Genomic DNA, 13444 nt, shown 5'->3' with positions numbered 1-13444 from the left:
CTGGCAACAGTTTTTCGGGAGATCTGCTTTCCTGTGGCAGCAAGAAACTGATTTACCACCTGCTGAGCTGTGGTGCGCCTGTTCCTTTTCGCTTATAGGACAATGTATCTATCTTCTGCAGACGTCGTACTTCTAACACGACCTCCCCCGTGCCGCCTACTACACATTCCAGTAGTTTTAAAGGATTTCCACAGCCGCTAAACAATGCTGTGAGCGATGTCGAACTCCCTGGCAACATCTGCTATTTTTCGCCCTTCTTCGATCTTTCCAATAATTCTGCTACGCTTAAAATCATCTAAGTGATATCGGGAAGACATGCCGAAAATTTCAAGTACGTCAACTAAATCTTTCCTGTAAAACTTTGACTTGAAACAATAACTCTCCACACGCGTCAAAACCTTTAAAGCCCTTATCAGCGCTATCACGTGATGAGCAGACGTGGAAAAAAAATTTGCATACGCATACCTCTTCTTACTATATCCCGCACTTATTCTTATTTTCCACATTTTGCTTCCTTTCATGTTGTGGTTGCTATGGATGATAGTGTTATCCGTCCTTAGCAATTGTCCAGCAGTGTATAAACTTGAAAAAATGCACGTAAAAATGACTTCATTACAAATCGAGTCCTAATATAGAAATGCGCATAGTCTTACAAACCTTAATCTTTGAAATTGAATTTAGTGAAAAGTTAGAAAAGTCCCGAGTTGTTTTTGGACAAACTAACCTTCGTGAAGGACTTCTCAGTGTTACTAACTCGCATCTCGGTTGCAAGAAGAGGGGAGTAAACAAACTCTTATGGTTGAACTGATGGCAAGGTTATTTAAATGTCTGATCCTTTTACCACTGACAATATTTTACGTCAACACTGTGGTCGCTGTGCGCAGGGAGTCGAACTTGCATCAACCAACCATTGCTAGGATTCAAACTTAAGTCATCTAATTAGCAGATAAGGGCTGTATACCCCTAACCACCATGACTTGATTCCCTCATAATTTATTTTATAACCGTCGTTGATCAGCAGACCCATTTTTGGGCTTACGACTACTTATGTTCAACTTCTTAGAATTGTAATTTTCAACCCAATCCAGAAGATAAGGGAACTCATGGATTAAGTATTAAGAGAAATTTTGTTTTAGAGACGTTTTGATGGAACTAACCCATATCAGCGTTACAAGGAGAGGAAAACCTCACTTCCAGCTGTTAGCCTAACGGCAAAGGGACTTTAACCCATGATCCGTCTACCACTGACGATATCTTACATCAGCACTGTGGTCGATGTGAGCCGGGTGTGAAATTCGTATCTACCAGTCATTGCTGGGATTCGAACCCGGTTCACCTCATTGGGAGACGAATGCTCTATCCCCTAGCCATCACGACTCCGATTCCCATTGTTGAGCTCAACAAAAGAAAGAAGATATAAGCACAATCAAAAACTGGTAAATTTCTCTAGTGATTCAATGAAACGTTTGACACCTTTCGCTAAAGAACCTATCATCTATAAGTTCCATTCTCAAATAAACTAGTTTTAAATTATTTTAATTCTTCCCTTTCCCTTACTGACCGACATAACATATAATCGACTTATTTATAATAAAATGATGACTGATAAAAATTTAAAAATTACCACTTGATTGGCATCTTTGAAGAACATTCCAAGCATAAAAATACCTGTAATAGGACCTCCAATCATGCCACCCATGATAGTATTAGCCTCTAAAATACCTCTGAAATTTGCCACCATAAGGGAAAGTAGTAAACAAAGTACTCCGTATACCAAAGCTGCAGGAAAATTATATTTTTAGAAGTATATTTTTAGAAGAAAAGAGTATAAGTTACTACTAAAGCTCGAAAGCTGTTAATGTGTACATTACCAAGCGCACCAGTGACATAGTCGATTAAGGTGTCGCTCTCACCGAAGTGCTAGTGAGTTCAGTTTAATCCTGACAGCAGACAAAGCAGCCGGCTTCTATACACAGTGAAGTGAACGTTTAATTTGTCATGGCTGAAAATCCTCTGGTTGATTGTGATGTGGAAGCATGAAAAGAACGTTACCATCTCAAGTGCTGTTCCTGTTGCCTGACACAAGGGTTAAAATTAAGTGGCTTTCCTGCTATGGTCGTTTAAAGAGAGAGTCCTATGTGTTTGGCCATGATTAAGTGACGTGTTCGCACATTACCTTGTTATTCTGCAGATTAACACAAGTTAAACGATAAGATTAGCAATTTTGTGTCCTTTGTGCATATTTACCGTTTCCGTAAAGAAAAGTTCGAAAGACGAAGTTCAGAAAAGTGCTTCTCACATTCAAAAAAATTGTCAATTGATTTGTCTTTGATTTGACTCTTAAGGTACCAAAAAAAAACAATGCCATTAAGTTAATTTCTTTAATTGTAATAATATTTTAAACCGTTGGATTCTTGGTATTATAATTTTTGGATTAATTGATGGTGATCATATTAACAAATTTGTTAATTGTTTCGTCGCAGCAAGAGATTGCAGTAATAATAAATAAATTGATTGTAATAATAAAGATATTAGCAATGAAAAATAAATGAATAAAATAAAGCATTTTTTTTAAATTCTGCAATAATTTTTATAAGAATATGACAATTAATTAAAAAAAACAGAGAAAATAGTGATCTCATTATTTATGATCATTTGTTACAAATTGGTCATTTATTTTCTCCTGGATAGACATTCATATGACTCATAACACTTCATCACATGGGCTGCAAAAACTACAACAATTGATGCTTTTCTTCTTGTCAAATAGGCTGGAGTGGTATTCGATTTCCGCCAATATACGTATCTTTTGACGTCACAGAATTCTTTTCTTTTTTCAGTATTCATATTTATATTAAATCGCCAGAAATGCAGCAATTGGGTATAATATAGCTTACGTCACAGGTTGTGTTGTTCCTACTAAATTTAACCCATGAACGGCATTTTCTGCGAGCCTAACTTCAAGCCACAAATAAACAAACGAAATGTTCGATTGTTTAAATAGCTGCTCGCCAGATTTTATTGCATTATAAAGAAAAGTTATTGAAACTAAATACAACTAAATAAACAACAACAACTAAAACAAATAACAACAACTACTAATAACAATAACTAAATAAACAACAACTAAATTCCATTCGTTTAGCATTGCGTCATATGTTGTTCCTACTAAATCGAAGTGGTTGTGTTTTTTTCATATTATACCCAATTATAATTAAATTGATCATAAAAAGCTCGTATTTTGCTGATTTTTTACTGATGCTTGTGTTAGCCAGATTCATAACGTCTCTTACAACTCTTTATTTGTGATCACGGTGTTGAAGTTGATCTGGTTGATGCGGATATGAAAAATCTAGAACAACATCCATTTTCCCAATGGGCCCCAACATTATGTTATTCTAAGCTTACAAATGCGTTGTTGGTTCTCCAACAAAAATCTTTTTTATCACTTTAACGAGTGCTTATAGCATGTAATGTACAGATTTTCTAAGTAGTTTGCAGATTTCCTTGGTCATTTAAAAAATGAACAATCTATGGCTTTTTAAAGGATCACACTAAATAATCTACATATTACTTAGATAAGCTGTAGTCTAACTGATTGCTATTACGATTAAGTATACAATTTTTATTGTGATTTTCTACAATATATTTCAAAATACCATTTACCATTTTGATTATATATACCATTTTGAAGTGTGAAAAAAACAGCCTACATAACAAACTAAAGCTTTCCTAATACTGACAAAAAAAACCAGTCTGAGTAAGGTTTTAAAAGATTCTCCATTCTGATTAATATCGAAGAATTTTCAGCGGGAGACATACTCAAAAAGGCGCTGAAAATTCCTCCTACTTATAACCCAGAAAGGGATGAAATATTGTTGAAACGCTTCACAATTTGATAACCCATGAAATCAAGGTTAATTTTTTAGATCGTTTTAATAGTTTATTATAAAAAGTATCAGAGTTGAAAATTTTAATTAAATTTTTTTTAATTTATTTGAAAATTTTAGCACATACTTAAAAGTTTGGCTGTGAACGCCATCCTTGAAGCAATGAAGCATTTACAGTCAGAGTAAGGTTTTAAGAAATCCTCTACAGTGATCGAAGTCATCGAATTTATTGCTGATGAAATTGTACTCAAAGATGCACTGAAAATGCCTGCTACACATAATCCAGCGAGGCCTGGTATATTACTAAAAAGCTTCATAATTGTTAGAGGTATCAACTAAAAAAGTAAAATAGTCAATTAGAAAAAAAAGATAGTTGTTGAGAATTAAAAGCAAGATTTTGATTAAGTTTAAGGAACTTTTATTTTCGTTTAAAATTGTTTTCTATTTAATTTCCTCATAAAAGTTTTTGAAAAATCACATAAAGTCAGTTTTTATTAAGTAAAAATAATTTTTATTTTCGTTTAGAACACTTTTTAAAATTGTTTAAAATTTAATTTATCATGAAAGTACTTAAATCTTTCTATCATAATTTGCACAAAGAAATCGTTTTATAATTTATTTATTTTTTTACTTTTGAAAAAATTGATTAATTATTATTTTAAAATTTGATTTTTTTTATTTGTTGTCATAATGCTTTATAAAAATATAGGTTTTATTTTTCTAATTACTTCTCACTTATTTAAGGAAGTTAATAGATCTGTTAGGGTTAACGAAATTAATCGGTTTTAATTTAATTGCAATTATTAATAATAACTAAATATACCAGGTAGAAATGAAACTATGTGGCCCTGACAATTGAAATACTAGCATCATTTGAAAACATTAGGTGCTCCTCGATTTATTGCTCCAAATAGATACTGAAATAGTATGCAGGCTGTATTAAAGATCATGATGCCTGTTTTTCTCTCCATTCTTTCTATTAGCTTAATATTATCAATTTCAAAAACTCGTGGTTCCCGTGAATCAACCAGTAGCATTGGGAATGTCACCTTTTACCTGTTTACCTGTACTAAGTGTTATTAATTCGATCTTATCAAATTGAAAATAAATGCCTTATTTTCCAATTGTTTTGAAAATTATTATGTTTTCGAAAGACTTTATAACGCGTGAACTAAGACCAAAACTCAACTAAGAACAAAAAACATGAAGGAAAAAAACCGAAAACCTAACATATTACGTAAAACCTAATTAAAAACCCAATGTAACTTTAGGTGTACGTTATTAAGTTACCTATCAAAAATTCTTAAAATGCTGCGTGCGATATTTATCCAATTATAATTAGATGATGAACTTGATAATCACATATTTTGTTGTTGCTGTTTTTGCTCATCCTTATGTTTAATTCTTATGTTCTACTGACTTTGAATTTTGTTTCCATTTCCAAATTTGAAATAAACGTTAGACATAACTTTAATAAATCTGACTGTATAAATTGTTAATTCATTTATACTGCAAACAGACGGTCCTAATTAGACCTCGAAAATCACATGCACCATTTTCTACGAAATTATTTCACCATAAATTTTCAAATATTCATGCGTTTTAAATTTTATAATTATTTTTCTTACTTGATCTGGAGACAAAGGTTGTTCTGTAGAACTTAAAGTAGGATCACAATCCTCAAACATAGCAAAAATAACAATTCCAGACCAAATGCACATAAACAGAAATATATTGCTAAAAATTGTGCCATATAAAACAGACCTAAAATAATATCACTGTTTATATTTGTGTATATTCATAATATTAAAACATCAAGAAGCATAATATAGTTTAAATGAATTGGGCTTATGACAATTGGATTTAATACCATTTCGCTCGGCAACTACACGAATTTGCGTGTATGTACGCTTTGTGTGCTTGATATTTACTATTCATAGGAATAATCTATTAACAACTTAACTGTTCATTAACTTTAACACATCGATTGTTTTTCTGTTTCTCCAAACAATGCACAATGTAATAAACTTTTAAGTGAATAATTTTTTTCAAGCAAGGAGACATATTTCCCTCCATAATGTGATCACTTCTTTACAGATTACTTACAGACACTTACGGACTACTTATCTTCAATTTCAGAACCAATATGTTCTGAATGTACATATGTACTGACCAAATGTACTGAATCAAACCGAGAGATGATTTTGGTTGGTACTACAGAATACGTCACGGTGACGTCAAGATCAATTGCTTCCTTAAACTGTTAATAACAATGAGAACGATAATGTGTCACAAGCAATGGTTTTTGTATTTGTTTTCACTTTATCACATTCTGTCTTCATAATCAGTTATGCTTTGTTAATTGTTTATTATTAATTGCCAGATTAATAATTGTTAATTGCCAGATTATAAGAATTATTCACAGACGTATCTTTATAACATTTTTCAGTAGACAGATCAAAATAGTAGGCAAGCGCGCTGAAGCTTTTTCTGGTCCTTCAGCTGTGGCGGCCAGTACTACTTGTATACTAATGACATTTTAAGCAGAAAAAAAAACAAAAAAACAGCATGATTGTGGTAGTAAAACCAAAACAGTGCGATTTTTAACCCATTCATTTGGTATTATAAATAAATCCGTTGCATGTTTGAGTTAAATAAATTCGTTACCTACAGTTAAATATATTCCTTAAATGTTTAAGAGAATCGATCAGCTTCATGCAGAATGTGATGCATGCACAAACAGTAGTCAATATGCTAGTCTGTTTGGTTAAGAAAAAATTAATCACAGTTGTAGACTCACTAAATTTGTAATAAGAATATACTTTTAATTTTAAGTGCTATTTAGAGAAATTATTGCTAAGCTAAATTATTTCTGCTTACTAATCAGGTAAATGCTTGAATTTGGGAATTTGGGCCCAAGCATAAGCAAACTGATTTGTTTTAGCAATTGTTTAGCACAATTCTTTTTAACGGAATTACTTGTCAAGTGAAATATTTTAACTTTTGTGGATAAAAATGTTTTATGCCAAGAAAAACAATTATTGAAAAGCAATCATCGGAGTTGGTAAGCGGCATTGAATATTGGTCTTAGCCCCCTAGTAAATATAAAAAGACTCATTTCCTTTAGCATAAAAGATATTGTCTTCTCCACAATGCTATGACCATATCAGTGTCTTTAATATGTGTATCAGTCTGTAAAACTCAAACCTAATTGAAGTGGTTATAGCGGAATTATTCATTACTACACATTGTTTATTCTACATTTGTTATGAAATACTTTTTTAATTAAAATGTATACTTACCATTGCCCTTTTCGTAAACCACCGATGCTCAGTATCCGTTGCAGCTCTATTTGACTTGAACCATAAGCTGACACATTTAAAAACATTCCGTAAATCATGCAATTCCAAAATGTGTATCTTTCTGTCAAGCTTGGACTAAAACTGTGAAGCAATATTGAAAACGAAGTATTGATTAGTATTGAACAACAATAAGTATACTTTTACCATTAAAAACAAAAGCGTTAATCATAAATTTAGCGTTTTAAAATAGTGAAACTGTTTTGTGGAATGCTGTATTTTCTATCGAAATGTTCTTGGTTAGTGCAGAGTTATCATTGTGGCAGTATTTTTCAGTTTTGTGAGCCACTGTGTTCTGTTCAAGTAATGGTGTTTGCTTGATTTGAACTTAAAACAAATACCCATGCTGTGAAAAAGAGCTTCTTAAAAATTTAGTAAAAATGCGTCAAAATAAATCCAAAATAGAAGAAAAGTAGAGCTAAAATTCCAATGTAATCAAAATGAAAACATCATATACTCATTTTTGGGCAAAATACTTAGTATCAAAAGTAATGTGAAAGGAGAAATGTGTGAGAGAGATATTCGTTGACCGTTGAGAGGATTCGGACCAAAAACCAAGGGGATCGTAGTAGGATCAGCATGCACCGAACACCATGGTTGTACCCCCAGTCCAGGAAGAGTTATAAAGCCTTATAAAGTGGTAACCACAATGATATATCATGACATACATTCCATTCACTAAAAAAAAAAAAAATCAAGATATAGCAGAAAAATTTCAAATTAAAATTACAAATCTCCTGACTAAGCTATAAAAGTCATATTTTCCAAATTGCAACTCTTTATATGATTAATATTGGAAATTGCATGTGACGACGATATAAAACTTCCTAAATCTTCTTCGACTGGGTTGAACAAGTATGACGTACATCCTACAACAAATCCGGAGGTCCCCAGTTTGAATCCTGCCGGCGGCCAATGAACATCTCTCTTACGCATTCCTTCCTCCTCATCACTTTTGAAGCTGTTCATTCTGCTCAACAGGCAATTCAATTTTGAATAGCCTATTCAATTGTTAAAATTTAGAATACATGGGATTTTCAAATTTGACATTATTTTTTCTGAGCTGTTTTGACTAATTTTTGCCCAATTTTTGAGAAACTTTTTACATAGCAAAACTTTTACTTTTACATTGCATTTTTCTAGCTCCTAGATTGATTGAGATTGATTGATTACGATTGATTGATTAATCTACTTGTTTAGAAAATCTCTAAGTTGAGCCATCAAACTTTGTCTACTCTTATACTTTCTAGTTTCTAATGCAAAACTTGTAAAATAAAAGTTCTAGACAATCAAATTAAAGTATATAGACAATGAAAAATAAAATAAAAGCCTTCTTCTGGATAAATTTTTATAAATAGTGAAGTTTGATGCAAAAGTAAAAAACGTTCCGTGGTAAGGAGAAGCAATACTAAATTCACCAAAGATTATTAGAAAGTTTTAAAAGTTCTGAACGTATTTGGATCTAAATGTATTAATTTGGACGTGTGTGGTGCAATTTTAAACCTTTGTAACGTAGCTACATCAACAGTTATTAAATCCCATTTCACTAGTATATAAGACTTGTTAAATCAATTCTATCTGAGGGGGGGGGGGTACCTCTCGATAGATGAAGGTTGACATTGTGGGTAGCCAGTTCCGCATGGCTGACTCGCTGGCGTGATCTGAACGCGATTGTCTCAACCAACACTCTTAACCTTTTTAGTGTCAAAACAGATATTCAATTATCTATCGATTTTATATTATTAACAAATCAGGTTTGTGTGAAAATTTTAAAAAAACTTTGAGTATATTGGATAAACAAGTGAGCCATAAAACGTGAAAAAAAATTTTTTTTTTTTTTAGAGAAATGCACCTGAACTTCTTTCAGATTACTTACAAAAAATTAAGTACTACCACAGCAGCTGATTGCAGAAACGAACGATAATACTTATGAGATCAAGATTGTACATATAAAATAAACATTCAAATTAATCGAGAAATATCTTCAAAAATCCTGCAAATATTTTTAAAAATGTAATATCTTAAAAATATTTGAAGATTATGTTCTAAAGAAAATGTGACAAGAATGTTATGGCAATTTTGATTGAGCTGTCAATAAAAACCATAAAATTTATATTTAAAATGGTCGTTTCACAGCGCAATGGCATAAACTGCGAAAACGATGCTGGATAACCAAACTAAAAATTGCGCAATTGCACGATCGAATTAACAAATGAGACCCATGTTATTTAATGTGGAAGTTAAAAGAATTAAGAGGCTGAATTTAACTAAATCGAAAAAGATTATCATGTATTTGTTAGTTCCTTTAACTCACTATTGATTTTAATTGAACTGTAATAAAATGTTTAGCTTGCCTTTTTTGTGATTGACACTAATTATGTTTCATTGAGTATTATGAAACTTTTTTATAAATATTCCAAAAAATACAATACAATAAATAAAATACAATAAATACAATACAATAACTAAGGAATACCTTATGTATGTTTAAGAAGTGCAAGCCATTTATGCAATTTAGAAATTTAAAAAGAGAATATAGATATCCTACTTGAAGAAAATAAGTCGGCCACCATCATTTGATTTTGTCAATATTTCTATAAATCCTAAGGTTTGGATTCCTCCAATGATAACAGCAGCCAAAGTAGTATACATGAGTATAGCCTGAAAAATGTCAGTCCACAGAACAGCTTTTAATCCACCCTGAAATGATTAAAAGGTTAATAAAATGCTAAGAAATATACTCTAATCTTAAAAATATAAATAAATCCTAGTATATATGCTACGGTTAAAGTAATATATCCGGTTATTATTAATACTAACGGGTCAATAATAATAATAACCCCTTCTTTTGGTCAAAGTGAGAAATAAAAAAGGGAGATTTCCGTATCGAAATCTGTGACAGAATAATCGTCAAGTCTTAGCAACTTCCGGGCAGCGGTCTGCAAAAAAACTGTTGCCATGAATAGGTGAACCTGGTCTGCAACCATGTTCAAGAAGCTTACAGAGGTCAGGGATTGTTCCATGAGTATTATGGGTCCTAATGTGCCCTATGAAAACATTGTTCCCTTGCGAGAAACCATGAGAACCTGGGCGAGTCCATTGTTATAGATGGAGGGTGGTCATAATGTAATGGCTCTTCGGTGTATTTTACCAATGGGAAAAAAATCACAGAAAGGGACCAACTCGAAGGGTATAACTCGTCGTTGTTCCCCAAGGGCAAACATCTACATGTTTTTTTTAAATGTTTCCAGTCAGAAATCAGTTTTGCGCCTTGGTGATTGTAGTTGGCGTTGCCGATCACGATACGGAAATATCCCCAATGAAAATGTGAAAGAATGATGTTGACCAAACTTCATTGCTTATTATTAATAATAATCGGTTAATGAAACAAATTCGCTTAAATCATAATCTTTAAACCAGCTTATTTGACTATTATTAGCATTGACAAGATAGTATAAATAATGACCAACTATTCACATTGACCGTAACATATACAATAAATTATTCATAAACATTAACAAGTACAAGAATAAGAATTTGTGAATAACCTATAAACAAAACATACAAATAATGATGTTTGACTAAATGTAAACAATTACAAGCTTCCTAAAACCGGAAGAAATTTAGAAACTTAAGGTGTAACCCTCCGCTTATGTTATATTAACGAGCGATGTGTGATCAGGTTTAATATTCTAGGGAGTTTTATTATTATGAGTGGTTTTTAAATTTACGCGTGATTTTAATATTCATAAAAATCTTTTGCAATTTGTAAATTTTAACAGGTCGTGAGCTTTAAGCAAAATTAATAAAACTAATATCACAGCATAAATAAAGTGAAAGGTTAGTCATGTTTTGAGTGTTATCCCTTATTTGGTTATATTTGTGTAAAATTGCAACGTTTGTTATTTTTTCAGTAACATCGTTACAAGCTTGCGGACTCTTCCAGACTCATTTGTTGTTTGTTTCGCTGAAAGCTAGATTGAAAGAACGTGTTATATTGAAAACTCTACAAGTATAATATATTGGGTGGTGCGTTTTTTTAAGCTCAAGTGTAAAAATCAGTTGGAATCAGTAACCCGGAGGTCTTACGGCGAATTTTAACCCCTAGCGTCATCTGCCTTTATCTTTACACAGTCAACCATTCATAAGAACTGTAAACAATATCCCTATCACACATTACTAGGCAATGCATATTTCCTAAACTTATAATACCTTTTAACTTTCATTTAATCCTCTAATTATTATCTTGATTAAAATATCCATTAAATATTTTCCTCAGAGATATGACGTAATTTGCTGTTCTTAAAATAAATTTGAACTTTTCGTTGGAAGCCCAGTTAGCCCTGATATAATGATGTCTTAAGAACTATCCGTTGAGTTTTATTCTTCACCAATACTTAAATTACTCAACATTCGCATTATTAGCAGCTGACTAGACTTTTAATAAATGTACAGATAGTGAATTTCTCTCCATTATCCGTGACATTTGTTTCATAAACAAACTAAATAAATTTAAACCTAATAAGTAAGGTGAAACTTACAGCTCTCTTGATTTATTTCTAGCAGCAATTTTTTTTAAATAAATAATTTTGCGAACAGAATTATTGTATTAAATAATATCTTTTTACAAATCATCTATGTTTAGAAATATAAAAAAAAAACAATAGGCATTATTTACCAGATGATGGTTCCATGAAGCCTGTTTAGAATATAATTTTTTACATAAAAATAATTCAAGTTAGCGCTTCATTATTTTTTTATTTCCAGAAACTGCAAGATGTACAAGCCAAGATCCTGGAGTTTCCTTGTCTTCTGGTTTGTTTCAAAATTACAGGGCTACGGAGCTGAATATTAGTAGTCGTAAGCCCAAAATTGGGTCAGCTACTCGACGACTGTTACAAAATACAAATTTAAAATATCATAATTTGTGCTAACTAATATATTCTTTAAAAAATAGTATTTGCAAACGCCTAGGCATAGCTGTTAAATCGTAATTAAACTTTTTGTCTGCTAACTTGGTAAACTACGATAAAACAGTTATATCTGTGTTTACTTGAATACAATTTTCGACAGTAATTATTGAAAAGCGTGAAATTAGTATACAGTTAAAATTATGTAAATAATATTACCAGTTTAAAGATGTCTGAACCTCTAATTTATTCAAGGGAAGAGACTCTAATATAGTAAGATGATATTTATAGTCCCATATTGCGGTGCAATTCTCAATCTTTATAATCTCCTTTTCCCCACACTGTAAACAATTTCGGATCAAATTACAGTATAAAGTACTAGAACTTCGTTTGCATCATCTGTATATTATACCATAATTTTCACAGTTATATTTATCTAATATGAATGAATCTGTGATTTTACGATAATAACTACTGCAAAAATTACAGCATATCAGATATTTTGTTCTGTAACTTGTTCCTCTAAAACTAGATTTTACGATAAAAAGTAGTGGCACACTAAGTGCCGGTACTTTTTATTATTGTTGTAATTTTTGTATTATTGAGTGTAATTTTTACAAGAAGTTTAAAACAGAAAATTGAAAAGTAATTTGAAAAGTATGTTTAAAAATTACTGTGGTGACTCACCAACGAACAATAAAACGTGCATATGACAGACATGCAAACTGCAGCTGCCCATGTAGAAATTCCTGTGACCGCATTCAAAGCAAGGGATGGAGAATATAAAACAACAGCCGTGTAGAATATCTAGACGTTGAGAAGAATAACCTATAAATATTTAATTACAATTATCTAATTTTCATATGAAGAATAAACTAACAATATGGCTCGAGCTGAATTTTAAAAATGCTTCTATAAGCGTTTTAATCTTGAAAAATGATAAATATTTAAAGCCTTGCTACTCATAACGTATTTTGCAACTCAATCTAATGCAGGTGATTCAAAAAATTAAAAATGTATTCTATAATTTGTCTTTATGTAAGTACCAAATAAAAATTATCAATTATTTACGATGCATATATCAGAGTTCGAATAGGTATTATGTAGCAGTATTTAACTCTTTCATATGAAATTTAAATCTCTACAATTGTATAAGTGCGAGTAATGTTATCGTAGGTAAATCTAGGGTCCCTCAATTAGAGAAGCCGATTGTCTGCTATTTTGGAGCAAAAGTTTTCCCCAATGCGGAAGAGTTATAAAATTTGGCAATTTATCGCTAGAAACA

The 13444-nt window shown here is 31.6% G+C and overlaps 1 protein-coding gene across 3 annotated transcripts in view; it reads right to left on the bottom strand.

The window, feature by feature from the left end:
- LOC107444064 (sodium-coupled monocarboxylate transporter 1) overlaps positions 1–13444 on the bottom strand; it is a 36498-nt gene that overhangs the window by 7258 nt on the left and 15796 nt on the right. For all 3 annotated transcript variants that reach the window (XM_087165676.1, XM_087165678.1, XM_087165677.1), the window contains 6 exons: positions 12847–12966; positions 9798–9949; positions 7193–7333; positions 5519–5654; positions 4018–4225; positions 1625–1779 (listed from right to left, as the gene is read on the bottom strand). In XM_087165676.1, the coding sequence (XP_087021802.1) occupies positions 1625–1779; positions 4018–4225; positions 5519–5654; positions 7193–7333; positions 9798–9949; positions 12847–12966 (912 nt within the window). The remainder of the gene's footprint in view (positions 1–1624; positions 1780–4017; positions 4226–5518; positions 5655–7192; positions 7334–9797; positions 9950–12846; positions 12967–13444) is intronic.

This window comes from Parasteatoda tepidariorum, chromosome 6 (genome assembly GCF_982258835.1).
Source record: "Parasteatoda tepidariorum strain Cologne lab strain chromosome 6, Ptep-v5.0, whole genome shotgun sequence".
NCBI classification, from domain to species: domain Eukaryota; kingdom Metazoa; phylum Arthropoda; class Arachnida; order Araneae; family Theridiidae; genus Parasteatoda; species Parasteatoda tepidariorum.
This window is presented reverse-complemented; position numbering and strand designations above follow the sequence as displayed.